The following is a 21,345-nucleotide window of genomic DNA, read 5'->3' as shown; positions in this document are numbered from 1 at the left end:
CAAGACCCAGGAATACTCATCAGACAGCTGAATCAGCCATGAGTCTCCATAGTGCAGTGCTGAATCTCAGCCGGCATACTGGGAGAAGCTCACAAGTCTACTAAATAAGCATGTACATACTGTCCGCTGCCCAATGTGCATACAACGCAATCCATGTACTTGCACCACTTATGTTATGACGACGTGTAGGAAATGAATGCATCTGCACTACCTAAGAATTATTCACCTGTGGTGAGCCAGAATTGCACTTTTACAAGGGAACCTGTCACCATGAAGATGCAATGCAATCTGAAGGCACCATGATATAGAGCAGGAGGAGCTGAACAGATTGATATATAGATTTATGGGAAAAGATTCTGTAAAATGTGTCATTTATTGATTTAAATTCCTGGTTATTCTGGACATTGAAGTCCAGTAGGCGGTCCTATCCCTGATTGACGGCCTTCCCTCTATGACTGTGTATACAGAGACAGCTGTCAATCACTGACAGGACCGCCTCCTGGACTTCAATGTCCAGAATAACCAGGAATTTAAATCAATAAATGACACGTTTTACTGAATCTTTTCCGATAAAACTATATATCAATCTGCTCAAACACCATGTTCAACCTGACAGGGAAATTGTGACCATGAAAACATGTCTAATCTGCAGGAGAAGCTGAGCGGATTATGAAGCTGATACACATTTTTGTGGGAAGAGATTCAGTATAAATTTTACTTTATTCATTTAAACCTCAGCTCATTCTGAGCTAAGGAGTCCAGTGGGCGGTCCTACCCGGTGACGGACAGCCATCCCTGTATGAGAGTGCACACAGATAACGGTCAGTAATGATTAGGACTAACCACTGCTGGTTTAAATGAGTAAATTACTAGTTCTACTGAATCTTTTTCCAAAATACACTGTATATCAATCTGCTCAGCTCCTTCTCCTCTACAATACGCTTCCTGGTTATATTTTCAACATGAAGGGTTCCCTTAAACTTTTACAGTTTGTATCTACATAAATATTTTGAGGGATGCTGTAGCTGCATTGGATTTACACTCAGCAGCGGATTATCCGGAGGGAACCAATCCTGAAAACTGGCTACTCACAGTGGAGCTGTATGTACATGGAGCGATCACTTCCATAGTATGAGGATGCTATCGCTCATCCTCATACAGCTGCGTTGTTTCTGGGAACGATGATTTACTTGTCTGCATCGTGATCTGCAGCACCACCAGGCTACTTTCACATCAGCGCTTTCCAGCACAGAATCTCAAAACCTGAATAAAATGCTTTAGTTTCATTTAGGCTACTTTCACACTTGCTTCAGTTTTTTCCCCATTCATTGTCAATGGGGACAAAATGTAACTGAACAGAACGGAATGCTCCAAAATGCATTCCGTTCTCATACCGGAGAGCATGCTGCGGTTTTGTCACGGCCTTTGCTGTGTGCGCCGTGACACTTTTGACACACTTGCAGTTGCCCTGGGCAACCTGTTGCTGTTATGGCATGTCGTGGCAGTGTCTCGGCTTTTTCTGTGTGTGCCGTGACTTTGTTGCCAAGCATGCTGTTGCCTGTGGTAACGTGTTACTTGTTGGCTGGTGTGTGCACTTTCCCAGGGTGTTCTATCTGCCCAGTCCTTGGGGGCCACCTTGTAGGACATCGATGTCATCTGCGATGTCATCCCTCTTTCTTCTCCTTGTCCTTTCCCTACCTTATCTGTTGTCTGTTTGGTGAGGGTTTGATTTGGGGATTTGTTATGTCTAGTTTGTTGATACATGTCTGGTGTGTTGTTTGTGTTGTCCAGCATGCATGCTAGACATTCCCTTGTCTACCTCCGGAAGGGGGCTGGTTTCCCGGAGGGGTGAACCATAAGCCTGTATGCAGCGCTGCCTGGGGCTGCCGTGCACCTTGCGGCATGAGGTCCAGGCAGTATCTGGTGTGCTGGATACCTGTGTGTGTTTGTATTGTTTGTACGGTGTCCTATTTGGTGTGTGTACTCCTGTACTTATGCACGGGTTCCAGTCGTAGTGGCTGCAGCAGGTAAGTGTGTTTCTGTGTGCTTACCTGCTGTCTTTGTTGCTGTATTCAGGCTTCTACTTTTACCTGCAGCTAGGCCATTTGAGACTCCTGTTCCGCCGTGTCTGGGAAGAACAGGTCGTCTCTCCCCTGCTCTTATGTGAGGGATTCTCAGGGCGACTCAGAGCCAAAGGTATCCAGGGTATGAGCCGTCCTACCATCAAGGTCCGCTCATACGGTTAGGAGTGAGGGCGAGGATTAGGGACACATTAGGAGGTGACCTGCTCCCTGATCCCGGCTTCCTGGCCTAGCTGCTTCCCCTTTATTCCTAACATTGTACGGTGGGGGGTTTCCCCCACTCCCCACCGTGACAGGTTTGCTTTCCGTCCTGGGATGCGGAGCAAGACGGATCCGACATGACCCACAATGCAAGTGAATGGGGACGGATCCATTTTCTCAGACAAAACAGAAAACGGATCAGTCCCCCATTGACTTTCAATGGAGTTCATGACGGATCAGTCCTTGCTATGTTAAACATAACACAACCGAATCCGTTCATAACGGATGCAGACGGTTGTATTATCAGTGACGGAAGCGTTTTTGCTGATCTCTGCCGGATCAGGCAAAAAACGCAAGTGTGATAGTAGCGTTAATACAACCGGATGCATCACTTTCCTCCGGATCCAGTTGTATTAAATAGAAACTGAACAAACTGGCATTAAAATCATTGTAAGTCGATGGGTCCTGGATCCCAATTTTCAGTTTCGCAGACCAGACACAAAACCGCAGCTTGCAAAAAACTGAACAAACCGCAACGGAATGCATCCTGATCTGGTTTGACAATGAATGGGGACAAAACGGAAGCGTTTTGTCCCGGCTTTGAGATCCTCTGCCGGATCGGGCAGTGTAAACCTGCCTTTATTAGTGTTTTTGCACAGAGTGTATTCTGTATCATTATTTAGGTGCTTTCCAAAGTCGAAAGGTGGTTCAGCTCCACTACATTGTCAGACAGCTAATCAAACAGTTCAGATCTACCTGCAAATTTGCATTTCAATACAGCAAATCTGACAAGTGAGCTGACAACAGGAAAGTCCAGCCTATTGTGTGTGCTCCAGAGGCAAAAGTAAGAATTATGATATTTCAAGATGTAGTATTTTGTATGAACAGGCACATATAAAGAAAATTACTTGTAAAAATATGTTTATAATAAAGAAAAAGAAACCATGGAACATACTGAAGGTCTTTGTGTTCTTTTCATAATGTTTGAGAAATTGCACACTTAGGTCTTAATGTTCCCTTGGCAAACTTTAGAGGAGTTATATTCTGGGCTTTTAATGTTCATTTACCAAACTATCAGACCTGTTATGCTAAGTTTAGATTGAGTGATATTAAAAGGTCACAATAATTCTTTAAATGTAAAGATTTAAAAGAAAAGCAGACGTGTATTTTTTTATTTTATTACAATGGTTCCTTGTGCCAAGACAACCATTGTAAACTGAAAATATACCAGAATTAGAAAACTAGTGATTGATTCTGAACCCCACAAAAATGTCAACTAAAAATAAGAAAAAACAAAGTTTACAGGGGTTATATCCCTAACAACACAAAAAACACATTTATCAATCTGAAATATGCCTTACATAGGCGTATTTCAGGCATAGATTGCGGCACAACAGCTAGTTGCTCTGCAATCTGCAACTTCTCCCTGCTCACGCCAGGTCTAAAATTGTGGGCGTGGCGTGGAAGGGGACAGGCTGGGAAGCCTGTTTCATTTACCAATTTCTACGCCTGTTTTAGGCTACTTTCACACTTGCGTTATTGCCTGATCTGCTTCCGTTACTGATAATACAACCGGCTGCATCCGTTATGAATGGATTCGGTTGTGTTATCTTTAACATTGCCAAGACGGATCCGTCATGAAAGTCAATGGAGGATGGATCTGTTTTCTATGGTGTCTGAGAAAACGGATCCGTCCCCATTGACTTACATTATGGGTCATGCTGGATCCATTTTGCTCTGCATCCCATGACTAAAAGAAAACCGCAGCTTTGCTGCGCAGCTGCGGTTTTCTCTCCAGTATGGTAACGCAACCAAACGGAACAGAATGCATTTTGGAGCATTCCGTTCAGTTCAGTTTTCTCCCCATTGACAATCAATGGGGACAAAATGGAATCGTTTTTCTCCAGTACTGAGATCCTATGACGCATCTCAATACCAGAAAAAAGAAACGCTAGTGTGAAAGTAGCCTTAGGCGTAGAGAAAGGTCTAAATGTAACACAGCTCGGAAGCCGTCTTACATTTAGAACTGGCAGAGATTTCACCTAAGTTATGAAGAGACCAGCACTTCTTCATAACTTCGGCAGAACCATCGCCAGCTTAGGGCTTTATTAAGACTGGGGTCTAAAACGCCGGTCTTAATAAATGTGTTCCATAATCCCAATCCACATGATACGGAATTTGTACTTCATTACTAGAGGTCTGACCTCTAGGACACCCAGCAATTACGAGAACGGGGGTGCACAAGTACCCCATGAGAATGCAGCAGCGTAGTACCCATGAGTATCCTAGCAGCATTGTACCCAGAAGTGTGTAGGACTTTTAGATTGCTTTTTACTTGAAACGGCCATTTAGATTTCTTTCAGTTACGGCGTTCAGTGTACAGGATAAATACATTTACATTTTAATAGTACAGGCATTTTGGAATGAGGTGATTCCCATGATTTTTTTGTCCATTATTTTTTTTACTATGAGGAAAAGGAGTGATGAATTTCTTTTTTTTATTATTTAAAGTTCCCCCTTAGGGGACTTTAGCATTTGATCTTCTGACCACTTGTTCCATAGACTGCAATGTATTACTAATGTAGTCTATGGAAGATTCACTATGTTCCTATGGGTTTAAAGGGGTTTTCTACTCTCTAGATATTGATGACCTATAGGTCTACAGAGTAAAAACTCCTTTAATATTTTTGCTAATCTGACAAAAATCTTTTGCAAATGTGTCACTTTATGTGGTAACTTTGGGATGGTTTTACTTATCTAACCAATTCTGAGATTGTTTTCTTGTGACACATTCATGTTAGAGGTAATATTTGGGTCAAATTATTTTTTTATAGAAAACTTGGAAAAACTCTCAATTTGAATTTCTCTACTTTAAGGCCTAATGCACGCGGCCGTATTGCGGCCCGAAAATAGTGGGTCCACAATACACTGGGAGAGAAAAGGAGTAACAAAGTTGCGGCACTCACCAGGATACAAACGAAGTCTTTATTGATGCTTCCTTGGAAGTTGTTACATGGGGGATCCAGGGGCGGACACACTGTTGCGGGCGGCGACGGCCGTTCCGCGCGTGGGATCGCGCTTCCGCAGGCCGCTCAATACGTCATGACGCAGGTAGGTGATTTATAGAGACGGACAGGGGACGGCCGGCGCCGTCGGCCACAGCTGTTCGCCCTTAAGATATAATGACATATATTAAAAATCTGGACACAGCAGTGACAAAAGCATGAAAAAGATAAATAAATAAACCATACAAGCACAAAGACTACAATTCATATATCAATGTCCTTGAATATAGGACAAGTATATAAGGTCATGGATAAGTACTAAGAGTAAAGTATGGAAAAACCAGAACCACGCCTTATTGACCATATTCGTACCGCCCATGATGCTTATCCGCGTTGCCTCTCTTTTGCGGGGGTGGAGCATGTCCGTCCCATCCCTCATAGGGGGGAACCGGCACCGCCTACTCCTGCAGAGGGAGGCAAGGTGGATAATGCAAACTGGCGCTATGGGCCCAGCAGGCATGAATGACAGGAATGACATGTCTGTCTTTCTGTGATTTGAATGCGCTCGTTTTGCCTACATACACGCCCACCTGTCCCTGTCCTCCTAGTAATATCATTATTATGGTCTTTTGTTACCCCTTACTTTATTTCCTGCCTTTTGTCTTTTATTTTTTATCTTTTATTAACTCCATATTTTATATGAGATGCCTCTCTTTGTACAGCCTTGCGCTTAATGCTTGTTCTGAATCATGCTGCCACCATATGCTCTCCTTGTGTTTAGGTGGGCATCATATGTACTGGTTTTTCCATACTTTACTCTTAGTACTTATCCATGACCTTATATACTTGTCCTATATTCAAGGACATTGATATATGAATTGTAGTCTTTGTGCTTGTATGGTTTATTTATTTATCTTTTTCATGCTTTTGTCACTGCTGTGTCCAGATTTTTAATATATGTCATTATATCTTGAGGGCGAACAGCTGTGGCCGACGACGCCGGCCGTCCCCTGTCCGCCTCTATAAATCACCTACCTGCGTCATGACGTATTGAGCGGCCTGAGGAAGCGCGATCCCACGCGCGAAACGGCCGTCGCCGCCCGCAACAGTGTGTCCGCCCCTGGATCCCCCATGTAACAACTTCCAAGGAAGCATCAATAAAGACTTCGTTTGTATCCTGGTGAGTGCCGCAACTTTGTTACTCCTTTTCTCTCGCATTGTGAACTTTACCTCACGCTTCATATTGCTGAGCACCACCTATCGGATCCCTCTACACCACATGCCGGCCGGTGTTATCCTGCAGTTACAGTAGTGGGGGCAGTGCCGCCTGGCTTTTTCTCTCTCTCCCTGTTCCACAATACACTGGCACACAGTCGTGTGCATGAGGCCTGAGACAAATACTAATACAATAGTTATCAATCAACATTCTCTATATGTCTATTATATGTTGGCATTATTCTGTTAATGTCATTTTATTTTGTTAGAACGTTAGAAGGCTTAGAATTTTATAAGCAATATTTTAAAAAATTTCAAGAAAATTTCCAGTTTTTTTAAGCACCAATTCAGTTATAAAGCGATTTTGAGGGGCTTGCATAATAGAAACTACCCATAAATTATCCAATTTTAGAAATTAAAACCCTTCAAATCATTTAAAACTTTGTTAACAATTGAGGTGTTCCACAATATTTATTTCCCCGATTCTGCAGTTTACAGAAATACCTCATGTGTGTTCATAAACTGCTCTATGAGCACATGGCAGTGGTCAGAAGGGAAGGAACGCCATATGGTTTTTGGAGGGCAGATTTTGGTGAAATTATTTTTTGGCACCATGTATTTGAAGAGACCCTGAGGCACCCCTACAGTAGAAACCACAAAAAATTACCACATTTTGGAAACTACATCCCTCAAGGAATTTAGTACGGGTTGTATACTGAGCACTTTAACACCAAAGGCATTTTCACAAGGTATAACAGGAGAAAAAGCCCCTCATAATTTGTTACCCATTTTCTCCTAAATACGGCAACACCCAATATGTGGATGTAAGCTGCTGTAGGCAGGGGAGTTGCTAGGTTAAAACATTCGGGGCCTGGGCCCCTCATGTTTTGTCCAAGGCCCCGAATGTCCTGCCTGCCAGCTAGATACAACTGTATTGCCGTCCTCAGGACAACAATACAATTGAATCTAATGCAGTGGAAGAGCTGAAGGACCTGTGGTGACATCACAGGTCATGTGATCATTAAAACAGGCAGTGGTTCTAGGACTTACGATGATGTCACCATTATGTGACCAGTACAGGAGAGGATGGCAGTGAAGAGGAGAAGTCCTGGGGGAAGAAGCTGTGGTGATGTCTGCTACATGAGGAGAGGTAAGTGAAGGGAACGGCAGAGGAATGCTGGGAGTTGTGGTCATTTAACTGGGACTGTATGCTAGGGCTGAAGGGAGGGATGTTATTTACATGGGACTGTATGTTGATAGTGGCTGTAGGGGGGAGTGCTGTTAAATACATGGGACTGTATGTTGATGGTGGCTGTGGGAGGGAGTGATGTTATTTTCATGGGACTGAATGTTGGAGGGGGCTGGAGCAGGGTGATGTTATTTACATGGGACTGTATGTTGAAGGCGGCTGTGGGAGGGGATTATGTTATTTACATGGGGCTGTATGTTGGAGGCAGCTGTGGGAGGGAGTGATGTTATTTACATGGAACTCAATTTTACAGGGGTCTGAAGGAGGGAGTGATGTTATTTACATGGGACTGAATGTTGAGGGGGCAATGTTATTTACATAGGACTGTATGTTGAAAGTGGCTGGTCGGGGGAATTAGGTTATTTACATGGGACTGAATGCTGAGGGGGTGATGTTTACATAGGATTGCATGTTGGAGGCGGCTGGGGAGGAGGTGATGTTATTTACATGGGACTGTATTTTGAAGGAGGCTGTAGATAGAGAGGGATGTTGTTTACATGGGACTGTATATTGGAGGGGGCTGGAAAGATGGTGTGAAGTTATTTACATGGGACTCTATGGCAGAGGGAGGGAAATAGTGTTATTTACATGGGACTATATATTGGAGAGGCTGGAGGGAGGGGAGTAATGTTATTTACATAGGACTGTATTTTGGAGGGGGCAGGAGAGATGGTGTGATGTTATTTACCTGGGACTGTATGGTGGAGGGAGGAATATAACTACAGGGGGCACTGCAAGTCCAGGGGACATTATAGGCGCTCTTATTACTACTGGGAGCTCTATAGGAGGGACTTAAAGATCCGCCTTATTTCTACTAAGAGCACTATGGGGGGCCTTATTACTACGGAGGGATCTGTAGATAGCTTTATTACCACTGGGGGAACAATAGGGGGGCCTTATTTCTACTGGGGGATCTGTGAGGGCATTATTAATACTGGAGAGCTCTTCTACTAATGGGGGCACGGGGGCACTAATTTTTCTTCAGGATAGTATTTGGGGTATTGGGGGGCACAGCGAGCAGCAGGATAACACTGTGTGGACTCCAGGTTGGGGGATGATGATAAAAAAGTGAGGAAGCTAAAATAACTGTGTGTCACACTCTGCAGAGATTAGGCAGCTGAAAGAAGATGTACGGACCAAATGGAGAAGATGATGACAGAGAAGATCTACATCAGAGACGACGTCATATCTGGGAGGCACTGGATGTAAGAGGTATGTGCTGGTGTACAGCAAGTACAGCAAAATGCGGTGTGTGGGAGGAAGGGGCGACTTAGACTGTGCCATATTCATTGGGGCTTGGGCCCTGGCTGTAGGTGCACAGCACAGGACTCAAGGAAAGGAACGCCATATGGGTTTTGCAGTGCAGATTTTGATGGATTGTTTTACGGGCACCATGTTGGTATTGAACAGTCTCTTGGGTACCAGTCCATTTATTTTCTGACAACCATATGTTTTTCTCTGTGTGGGATGAGTTGCCATCATCATTGGTTCTATTTAAAGGGTACATACAACTTTTTGATCATTTTTGGGAAGTTGCTTTTTGAGTTTTGGTTTTGTTATTGCAGCATACACTGTGCAGAGAAAATTATATGTTATATTTATTCTGCTGGTCAGTACGATTACAGAGATACCAAGTTTATATAGTTGTTTTTTTACATTTTACCACTTTTACACAAAGTATTTTTGCAAAAAAAAAATCATGTTTTTGAATCGTCATTTTCTGAAAGCCATAATTTTTTTATGTGGGGGCTCGCTAATTGTGGGATGAGGTGACGTTTTCATTGGTACTATTTTGGGGCACAAAATCGCTTAGGGTGCATTCACATTACAGTTTAGCTTTTCGTTCTTCTGAGCCGTCAGAAGAAGAGAGAGAGAGAAAACAAAAACTGGAAACGGATCCAGTTTAATCAGTTGTCATCGGTTTAAGCCATTTCCGTCTGAGATACGTATTTTTTTTAGACGGAAACAAAAGTACTGCATGCAGGAAATGGAAATGGCTCAAACTGATAACAACTGACGCAAGAGGATCCGTTTTTTTAAAGGATCCTGCTTTTTTTTCTCTCTTCTTCTGACGGATCATACACTTTGTGAGGCAAGGAGACTAAAAATGGCTGTTTTGGCGCTATTTTTATTTTTATACAGCATTCACCTGAGGGGGTAAATCATGTGATATTTTTATAGAGCAGGTCTTCTGGATGCGGGGATACCTCAAAAAAAGTTTTTTTTAAAGTTTCACATAGTAAAATCATTTTTTAAAAGAATTTTTTTTTTGGTGTTGCCATTTTCTGAAAGCCTTTTTTTGGGGGTGATTGTCTTATGTAGGGTATAATTTTTTGCGGGATCAGGTGAATTTTTCAGGTAAACACGACTTTTTGATCGCTTGGTTACACTTTTTGTGTACTCTTTTGCCACTGTTTTTATTTCGTTTTTTTACAGCGTTTACCTGACAGGGTGCGCTGTGTAAACATCAACACTTATCGCCCCATTGTGTCCATAGGGCTCAATATGGTGAGTATGGCAGTCTGTGCTGCCCCTGGATGCATAGTTTTCTGCTCGTGTGCAGAAACTTAAGCGCATGCGCAGAAAAGGATCACTCCAGGGGCAGCAGAGACAACTGTGAAACACGTCATTGCCGCCATATTGTGCCCTATGGATGCAACAGGAACGAGTGATGATGTTAAGACAGTACACAGAAGCAAACCTTCTAACGGACAATGGAGCTAAGCTCTGGTGGCCCACTGAGCATCGATCCACTGGGAAATTTCCCTGTAGGGTCTATGCCTTGTCCCCACCTGCATGACGGCTCTTGCTATGTACTATAGACCAGTCATTATGACTAAATGACTTATTCTGCTGAAGAGTAAAGAGCCGGCAGACCGTGTAACCTCAGATTCTTAATTCTATATAGCAGTAATAACGTTCACTAGCGAAATGGCAGAAAGAATAGTAAATTTGATACATTACCTGCATAATGAATTCTCTTCTGCGCTGAATTCCTCTTTCTGACAGCAATACATACTCAGGTTCCTTCTCCTTCTTAGCCTGCTGGATTTGAGCCAAGCGACTAATTGGATTCATTCCCTGGCCGTATTCTGGGGAGGCCTATGGCAAAACATCAATGTAATTAGATATATGGAGACTCTAGCATTGTGGATGAAGAAGAGGTGCAGCATTGTACAGATTTCTGGTTAAAGGGTCTCCAAGGTAGACTTTAAAGGGGAAATCCACTCAAACATATCTCATGCCAGTGAGTATGTGCCTTCACGGCTTTCTCAAACTATAGTGTGACAAATGTCTTTAGCGCCATTCAGGCATTTCTCACTGAAATCCTGAATAGAAAACCGTGAAAGGCCCATTGCTTCGTAATGTAGTGTCAGATTTCCAGTACCTGACATGAGTGGTACCGAAATATGTGGGACCTAAAGAGTGCCACAGTCCCTTGTTAATCGAAATGGGTGGTGGGTCAAGCTGGGATCTCTAGATATACCAGTCAGACCATACCATTAGAGTTAGACTGGATACGTTTCCATCTGAGCAGTTGTACGTTCTAATACAACACTTGACTTTGGTTGTCCTACTGTCACCGTACCTACTGAAGATACACCTCTATGCAGGCACTGTGGCTGATAATAGAGATCAGAGAAGACAGATGTAAGGATTGGGCATCAGCGTAGGTGGGACCAAAAGGTAAAAAGGTCCAAAGTTCCCAACCCACACTAGTATGTACAGTGGAAGGATGACCAGCATAGTCATGACATCATTGCTCGGGTTGAATCTCATAGTCAAGTGCCATGGACTACATGATTGGTTTGTCTTCACACAATTGTTACTATATAGGATTCATTACATTGTAAACGGCTGCATTACATATAGAAGGAATTTTACATTCAGAGAATCATTATTCTTTTATGGTTTGACTCTTCCAATGTAGTTCTTTAGTAGATCGATGTCTAATTTTCAAAGGAAGCCAATTATACCACCAGTTTACTTTCTTGAAAAACACCCTTCTTTACAGGTCCTGTTAGCGTGAACTGAATCACAGGCTGTAAAGCTGGGTTCACCTGACGTTTTTTCTATCCATTTGGCGTATACTTATGAAGAAAAAAATAAATAAAAATACAACAGCGCAGCACACCACGCTTTTGTATCCAGTAAGAAATAAAAAAATAAAAATAAAGTGTACGTTAACAAACCCCCTTTTTTTTTCCTTACACAATAGGACTCTGGTGAACGGATGCCACTGTATGGCGTCTGTTTGAGGCATCCATTAACATACATTTTTTGTATACGTTAAACGGATGGCAAAAATGTGATGTTAACCCAGCCTGATACAATGTCTGCCCACGACTAGTTGCACTGGACGTGTGGTATAGGGGCACGTCACAGCCAGTCTGAGAGGATGGAGTAGAGGCGCTGGATCGGAGGGGTTTCAGGAAGTCTCTTAAAATGTAACACCTTAAAGGTTGATCAGGGCAAAAATTTGTTGGGGTCCAATCCCATCTCTGGGACCTGCAACCTACCCAACTCATACTTTATAAATCTACAGCTATCAATTCTTACTGCAGTTTTCACTTTTTGCAATGCATAGGGTGAAATCTACTGCAACAAAAAATGCATGTAAAAAACGCGGATTTTTGCCACAAGTCCGCAACAAAATCCACAGTGGACTTTCTCCATCATGTGTGAACAGATCCTTAGGTTAGTTTCACACTAGCATTACAACCATCCAGCAGGCTGTTCCAGCAGAGGAACAGCCTGTGAGAGTTTATTGTATCTATCATAGCCAGAAATGGTTGGGGCACCTCCAGCCCCATACACTATAATCGGACCTGGCCTGTTTCCGGCATTCGTGCTGGGATTAGGACAGACAAAATCCAGCGCTGGTTTTTGTCTGGCCGAATCCCCACCAGGTCCCATTATGGTCATTGGGCTCTGGTGGGGAAAGGCAGTATCCAGCTACGCATGATACAATGAACTCCGAAAGGCTGTTCCTCTCCTGAAACAGCCTGATAGATGATTTCAACGCTAGTGTAGCTTAGACTTAAGAGTCACACACATTCGTAGTCATCTCTCCACCACTTCACAGCGGGAGGAGATCACCAAATGTCCCTAACGGAAGGTGGTCTTCTTAGTACTCAAAGTGACAGAGCCCCCAGGGTGGGTGCCCTCCTTATAATAGGTCATTTCTAATGTGTTCACATTAGTACACACTTCTGCTTGCCAAAAAAGTGAATCCTTTCTAAAAGTTCAGTTCTTACTTGTTTCTGAGAGAGCAAGTGATATCACTAAGTAGACATGCTGTTCAGGGCTCTAGGAAAGCTGGAAGTCAACTCTTGTCAACCAGATACAATGACTTCTATGGGCATTATGGAGCAAGTATTGACTTTGGACTAAATTATAGTAACTCCATGTGCATGTTAAGTCAGTTTCCCAAGACTTGCAATAGCAACACAGCGTGGTATGAGATACCTCAAGCTTATTCTTCTACTATGTTAGTCACATTCGAGGGGATTAAGAGAATGTTAAAGTATGGGTCATAAACAAGTCCAAAACTCTAAGCATTTACTCCTGATACCTCGTTAAAATATTTCTTAGTGATAAGGGGGCAAATACGACAGTGGAAACAGCTTATAATCCCAGTGGAAGGAGACAGACACTTTAAAGAGGTGACAGAGAAATGGAGAATGTGGTCAGGGGAAGGATATTGAGTCACACAGGAAAGGCTACGAGAGGTTACTTGCATTAGCAGTAATAAGAGAAGAGAAATGATTCCGCCATTGGGTGTCAGCAACATTTGAAAAAAAAACAAAAAAAACTAATTTCTATCAAAATGAAGTCAGTTCAGACAAGAGCCATTTAGACGTCTTCTTGTATTGGCCACCTTCCAAGACTCAAGCAAAGCTCTGCACAGGGAATAGATCATTGACTTTTAAATGGCGTTGTAAATCCTTTATTTTCCGATGACAGGCCCCTATAACAGCTTGAATGTAGCAGTCTGTAAGCTGCGCTTGTATTTCAATGCAACTGACCAGGAAGACTTCAGTGAATGTGCTAATGTCTGTTTTATGGACTTTTTTATGGGTTTGTTAGTGGGCTGTATTTCTCATAACGACACGCCATTACCAGCCAGCATTGGCAACATGCTTTGTAGGCCCATTACAAAAATGATTCCTTAAGGGGCAAGTTGCGGCAGAAGACGCACTGTAATAAATATACGACATTAAGAAGGCAGTCTCGTTAAAATGAAAAACTGGAGACTGCTTGAGCTTAAGCGCTGACCCAACCTGATGGCACCTTCTTGTTAAATCATGTCTAGCTTGGCTTTAATGGCAGAAAATTAGCTATTGCACGTGGGCTGAAAGAGACATCCCGTTCTCGGAGTCTGGTACTCTGATAGCATCAGTAAGGGCTGCAATAATTGCCTCACATGAGAAGAAACATGGATCTTGGTGTAATTGCCAAGGTACTGACTATAATCTTGTAGAAGCACCGCATTTAAGAGCAAATTCTTTACAGACTGCTCATCGTTCTAAAATTCTCTTTTGGGAAGCCGATGAAGATAAAGGGCAAAAAAAAAAAAAAAAAGATCTGAAAGATAAAAAGTAAGCATTAAAGCAGGCAATTTTGTGCTCATTAGCTCAGAGAGGTTTACGCTGGCCACAGGCATCCACCAACTAAAAGTTTCTTGGCCAGAAATGAACACCACAACTCCACCCTCCCCTTCCAAGGTATCTCTGCCAAAAAAGACATAAGTCAGCCGAAAACCTGAGGGTATCGGTACATGCACACGACGGTGCTGTTTATGTGGATTTCCATTTGCATTGCAAACAGTGAAATCTGCACAAACAATTGACATTCTGCAGCTTTCAACAATTTTCACCGCTAGCATACTGCGTTTTTTGTCCGGCCGCCTCTCGACATGTTTGCCGTGCTGCGACCGGACTACTGGCCCATCCCCATTATAGTGAATGGGGCCGGAGCGGACTTCTGGCTGCACACGTGGGTTAGCGTTAGTATGGATGCGGAAGGCTGTTCCCCTGCCGGACCCTGCTAACACTAATGTGAAAGTAGCCTCACTTTGCACCATTAACGCCATTCTGCCACTACAATTCATACAAGCATGTATGTAACTAAGTAATTAGCTGCCAAGAAATCAATTGTCAGGACGAAAGTGAAGGTATGAATAATTTAATTAAAAAAATAATAAACACAATGGGGCCCATTTACTGAATTTTTTAAGCCAGTTTTTGGCGTAACAAAAAGTCGCAAGATGCCGTTTTATGATGCACACCTCTTTATAAATTAGGCGCAACCTTGAGCACCGTAGGAAGGAATCAAAGACCAGCATAAAGCACCGGTCTTTGTAAATGATGCCGAACGAAATGGGGCAAAAGGACATCACTAAATGTTATTAAAGACCAATAAATCCCAGGTGAAGCCTTCACTTCTCAGCAGATTCCTGTAGCCTTAAGGGTGCTTTACTCTGCCCGATGATCAGGCAGATTATTGCTAATGAGCATTCGTACAAATACTCGTTATGGATAATGTGCCGCAAATGACCCTTAGAACAAGTGAAACAGCAGTCTGCTGCCGGCAAGTAATGATTCTGTATGAGAAAGAGCGACAGCATTAGTGATTGCTCCTCCCTATACTGTGGAGGAGCTTGATGCGTGTAACTGCAGCTTTCTCCTCCACTGTCGAGCAGGCGATTGTCGGGAAGGAACGCTACCTTTCAGACAATCGCTTCCTACATCAAGTCATGTAAAGAGGTCTTTAGACGACACATGCAGATAAAGCAAAGCAAGTTCCGAAAATACCCAAATCAATGATCTGGAGCAGGAGCACATCAGTGTTTAGTAAGGTGAGGACCAGGCCAGTAAGCTTCATTCACATGCAAGTATTGTACCCATGAGTAACCGTTCACAGTTTATATTTCAATGTTAAAGAGGTTTTCCTCGGATACAGATATTGATGGTCTATCCTCGGTATAGGTCATCAATATAAGAGTGGTGGAGCTCCGACTCTCTGCACCTTCACCAACCAGTGCAAGCACTGCATCCTCTTCAATGCTTACCTGCGGTACAGGGTAATTGCACCATGCTCTCTCCTTCACTTGAAAGGGATGAACAGCTATTATTACCCTGCACTGCCGCTACAACGGAGATGGTGTGCATGTATGCACTGTAGAAGATGCAGCTTTTGCACAAGTATCACGGTAACTCCAAAGAGGAGTGCCAGGTGTCGGACCCCCGCTGATCTGATACCGATGACCTGTCCTGAGGATAGGTCACCAATATCTGTAGCCCAGAAACCCTTTTAACACCTGGCCCTTCATAGTGCCGCCAAACCTAACTTACAGCACCATAGATCCCTTTGGTGCTCTAAGTTATGGAGTTCTGGGTGCTACAAATGGAAAACAGAATACTATAAATGGTACAATACGCCAATCTGCAGAAGGGCTAAAGATGGCCAGACAACAGATAAAAGTTGGCCGAACGTAACAACTCTGGAGCGAAACCGAACAATCATCTTGGGCTACTATCACACTAGCGGCACGAACCTCCGGCAGGCTGTTCCATCGGGTGAACAGCCTGTCTGATCCATCCTGCCGCTAGTGACCGTGTGCCCCCGGACTGTCCGACATTTATTCCGGCAGCCTCTCGCCGTGCCTCTGCCGGAACTCCTCCCACGCCCCCATTATAGTCAATGGAGACGAAGCGTCCGGGGGCACACGGTCACTAGCGGCAGGACGGATCCGACAGGCTATTCACCAGATGGAACAGGCTGCCGGAGATCCGTGCCGCTAGTGGGAAAGTAGCCTAACCTATATGAATGGATATCAGGGGAAAGAAGAATTGGGTAGATTCATTTTCAAAGGTGATCTGCTCTCTATATTGAGAACAAATACACACTTGGCCAAGCCTGCATGTGTATGCCGGAATCTGTATGGCCAGCCTGGAGCTTAAAGAGGACCTATAACCTCCCCCGACATGTCTGGTTTAGTAACTACATGCAGTCCCTATAGAATAACAATTCTGGAGCATTTATTCTTATGGCTCTATGTTGTGCCATTTGTTTGTTATTCCTGCTAGAAGTCATGAATGAACTGCCAGCAGCCTTCAATGAAGGTCGAAATGGGCGTCACCAGTTGGAGGTGTCTCACTACACTGGTAGCAATGACTAGATAGTTTCAAGAGTGTGCTGGGAGACAACTCCAACTGATAACACCCATCTGGACCTTCACTGCAAACTGCCAGTAATATATTTATACATTCTAACAGGAATAATAAAGGAATGGCACCCCATCGAGTCATAAGAATAGATTATTGTGATTACAAACGGCATGCAAGTAGCTGGTAAAGCAGACACGTCAGAAGAGGCTACAGGTCCTCAGGTCAGAACAGGTAAAGAAAGCACCCATGTGTTAAGGACATTGTTCTAAATCACACATCAGTGTGCAGTTAATGGGTTAGGTTAGCACCTGTTTTCCTGTATTGTACGTCTGAATCCAGACTATGCAAGTCATGGAAAGTCATTTAAGGGTGTCCAGACTAAGAGTTAATGGTCTGGGCATGAATCTGTCCCGAGAAACCTGATCTTGCCCATGTGCTTTGCTGCTTTTATCTTGGCTTCACAATGGCAATCACATAGGCCACGCAACACTCTGCTTCACTAGACATCAAAACACCAGGTCACCCTCAATGCAAAAGAAACATGTGCAGAGGCCTGCCCCTTTACAGTACATTTGTTGGCTATTAGGCGGTGGAAGAATTGTCCTTCAAGGTCATTGGGGGACTGCGCAGATCAAAGCAGCACCGACCTCAGCTGTGATTTAAATCTGTGCAGATACTCAACTAACGTCTAATCATTTTTGACTCAAAGAACCACATTTAAGGTGGATTTAGATAGGCACCAGATTGTCAGAAAAAAATTGTTCCTTCCCAAGAGTCAGCTGCTTGTTAAGTGGAGGTGAAGCACTGCCTTTACATGCAGCGATCCCCTCCATAGTATTGCGATCCCTCGTTCTCATACAGCTGTACTGTTTCTGGGAAGCAGATCGCTGTTTGGGCAGCAGGTCATGCTGTCTACAAGCAGACTTACATACTTTTGTGTCATCGGCAAACCTTGCCTACCAAATCTTCTCCTACGTCAAATACAAAAACATGATCCAGGGCAGACCCTTGAGATACACCACTTGTATATGAGGATATTGTTATCAGTAAAGCAATGTCTCCACTGTAAGAGATCATTTACACTGATATGGGAGGACAGATTTACACATCACAAGTCTCCTTACTTTACCATAAAACAAGACTCAGTCTCACACATGAATAAAGTTCAGACATTGTAAGACATGGTTTAGAATCCCCTGAAGCACAGAAACCTCACAGAGTATGAGAAGTGAATGATATTGTGTATTCGGTTTGTAACGTTTCCATGGGTAAAATGCTCAAATAAATGGAATGGATTGAAGGAAATTATTTTCTTTTCTTGTATAGTCATTCTTTGGAACGGCGGATGTCTTTAGCCATGCAATGGAAAATCTAAAAGACTGCCATTAACAGCTGGGAACAAGGAAACGTGAGGTGCAACAAGGAAATCTGTGGCAAGCATATCCAACGTAGTGTGCGACAACCACAGCAGCTGTATACAGCAACCAAATATCAACCTGGCACTGGTACAGCCTGCCGAGTAATATCATTTATGTATTAAGCTTTTCCCCCCTCTCACTAAGGGTACTTTCACACTAGCGTTCGTGTGATCCGGCAGGCAGTTCCATCGTCGGAGCTGCCTGCCGGATCCGCTGATCAGTGTGACAATTGACAGCATTTGTAGACGGATCCGGGTGCGGATCCGTCTACAAATGCATTGCAAGAACGGATCCGTCTCTCCGCTTGTCATGTGGATGGACGGATCAGTCCTTCAGTTGTTTTGCAATGCCGGATCCGGCACTAATGCAAGTCGATGGGAATTAATGCTGGCATTCCGGCGACTGATCAGGCATTTTGGACGGACATAATACCGCAGCATGCAAAACGTCTGACAGTGACTGAACGGAAGGCATACTGATGCAAAGTGAATGGATTTCTATCCATTCAGAATGCATTGGGATATGCCTGATCAGTTCTTTTCCGGCATAGAGCCCTTTTGACAGAACTCTATGCCGGAAAAGAATAACGCTAGTGTGAAAGTACTATAAGCTGAACCCCTTTTTCACCACTTTAGACAAGTAGTGAGCAGCTTAGGGTACTTTCACACTAGTGTTATTCTTTTTCGGCATAGAGTTCCGTCCTAGGGGCTCTATACCGGAAAAGAACTGATCAGTTTTATCCTAATGCATTCTGAATGGAGAGTAATCCGTTCAGGATGCATCAGGATGTTTTCAGTTCAGTCATTTTGACTGATCAGGCAAAAGATAAAACTGCAGCATGCTACGGTTTTATCTCCGGAGAAAAAAACCTGAGGACTTGCCTGAATGCCGGATCCGGCATGTTTCCCCATAGGAATGTATTAGTGCCGGATCTGTCCTTCCGGTCTGCGCATGCGCAGACCGGTAAAAATGTGAAAAAAGATACAAGACGGATCCGTCTGTCCGCATGACAAGCGGAGAGACAAAGCCGTTCTTGCAATGCATTTGTGAGATGGATCCGCATCCGGATGCGTCTCACAAAAACTTTCAGTCACATCCAGATCGGCGGATCCATCAGGCAGTTCCGACGACTGAACTGCTTGCCGGATCACACTGCCGCATGTGTGAAAGTAGCCTTAAAAAGCCACAAATTATTGTGCACATATGGCATGCGCCATAATTTGCTACTTTTTTGCGCAATGTTGTGGCATAAAGACATTAGTAAATGCCCCTCAATATGTTCTTTAAAAGAGTGACTGTGATATCACTTGAAAGAAAAGAAGGGGAAAATGGTGCTGGCTGTCAAAGCTGGAGTCTTCCGCCTACCAGTGAGCCCGGTGACGTCAGCGGGACTAATGGGCGGGCTTTAACGCTTCCCTAGCCTGTAAAACAGTCTAGGGCAGCGCTAAAGCCCACCCATTAGTGCTGGTGATGACACCGGCAACACTGCAGTGCAAAAATGTACACAAAAAAGCCCTTGCCCTGCACGATACAGCACAGGGCAAGGAAGAGCATCGGAGCATGAAATGAGTGGGGCAAGAAGGGGATATGTCTGGGTTCACCCGGACAAGCCCTTTAAGAGCACAGTGCTCGGCTATCTCCAGAACTCCCAAAGAAAAGAATGGAGCAGCTGCCCGCATGCCTAATCGGCCATTCTTAATTTCGGGGAGGCTCCATGGGGTACAGGCTTAATGGGGTCCCTGCGGTAGCACCTCCACCAATCTAATAGTTATTCCCTATCCTGTGGCTAGGGGAAAACTTCACATAACCGGAATACCCCTTTAAGACTCGGAGAAAGACAAGTAGGCCAAGTTACGGTAGTTTTTGAGGACTAGCGATAAAGTGTTTTCACAGAAATGGTTCCACATCTGTCCGTGGGCTTTATTTGTTGAATAGAGCTGAGCTGCAATACGAGACACAGCCCATGGACAGGTGGGGTGCTGGTTCAGGAAAAACAGCAGACTCCATCTTCTAGTTTTGGACAACCTCTTGGGCATGGTAGGCTAGAATGGGTCATCAAGGAGGCACTGTGTGGCAGATGCTCATTTGTATAATAAGCCACTTTTCCACTGCATGGTACCAGGTCTATCCTAATATGCTGTAATTGGTTTTGGAACCAGGTGCATGGTTTTCCACTGTAGTCCGCAGTGTGGTCAAGTTACTTCATGGTACCTTCCTGGCTCACTTGGAACTCCCTCAGATCAGGTGCCAAAAAAGTATAAGGTACCAGGTATTACATTTAACTTCGGCCTAGTGGAAAAACTAAAAAACAAAACAAAAAAAACATGGTAGAGTTGAGCAAGTTCCATGCAGTGACTACTTCAGGGCTGGAACTTGCATGATGTGCTCACAGCATGTCCTTTGGTCTAGCAGCCTTGCTTGTAAAACGTTGGCATTATTATAGTCTCAAGCTTCTCATGTCAGTGGAAAAACCACAGCAGTGGCTTAGAGACAGGATACTTCCCTCACAGATGGCACCGCACATTTTATATCAAAACCATGTGTGGTTAATAACGTTCTAGACATACGTGGAAAACAAAACAAATGTCACATGTTCGTGCTGACGATGGCTTTCTCCCCACCTTTGTGCCGGAAAATACTGAAAAATGATATTTCTCCGGCAACTAAGAGTCCAGCTTTATTTATTTATTTATTTAATAACTGGACTAGTTAGACTGACTCTATTGGGGCAGTCCATGTAAAAATGTAAAATATAAAAAAAAAATGTATTATTATGTATTCCACACATATCCGGCAACTGACTGCCGTGAATACACCAATGGCAACTGTGTCTTGTTCTCTGGTTAACAGAAACCATGTTCCTCATGACTAGAGGAAAAAAAACAACGGTTCAGTAATGCATCAATGGCACAAGTTCTACTACATCCGTCCTCAGATGCAGCCCTCCTTGTCATTTGCCGACGTGGTACTACAGGGAACCTACCAGTTCCCCTATTCTGCCAT

General features: G+C 43.7%; 1 protein-coding gene across 3 annotated transcripts in view; it reads right to left on the bottom strand.

Annotated features, from left to right (window-relative positions):
• Positions 1–21,345, bottom strand: part of STAU2 (staufen double-stranded RNA binding protein 2) — a 321,730-nt gene that overhangs the window by 147,608 nt on the left and 152,777 nt on the right. For all 3 annotated transcript variants that reach the window (XM_040431992.1, XM_040431994.1, XM_040431993.1), the window contains exon 10: positions 10,716–10,853. In XM_040431992.1, the coding sequence (XP_040287926.1) occupies positions 10,716–10,853 (138 nt within the window). The remainder of the gene's footprint in view (positions 1–10,715; positions 10,854–21,345) is intronic.

The sequence above is a fragment of the Bufo bufo genome, chromosome 5 (genome assembly GCF_905171765.1).
Source record: "Bufo bufo chromosome 5, aBufBuf1.1, whole genome shotgun sequence".
NCBI lineage: Eukaryota > Metazoa > Chordata > Amphibia > Anura > Bufonidae > Bufo > Bufo bufo.
Note: the sequence above shows the minus strand (reverse complement) of the source record. Positions and strands in the feature narration are given on the sequence as shown.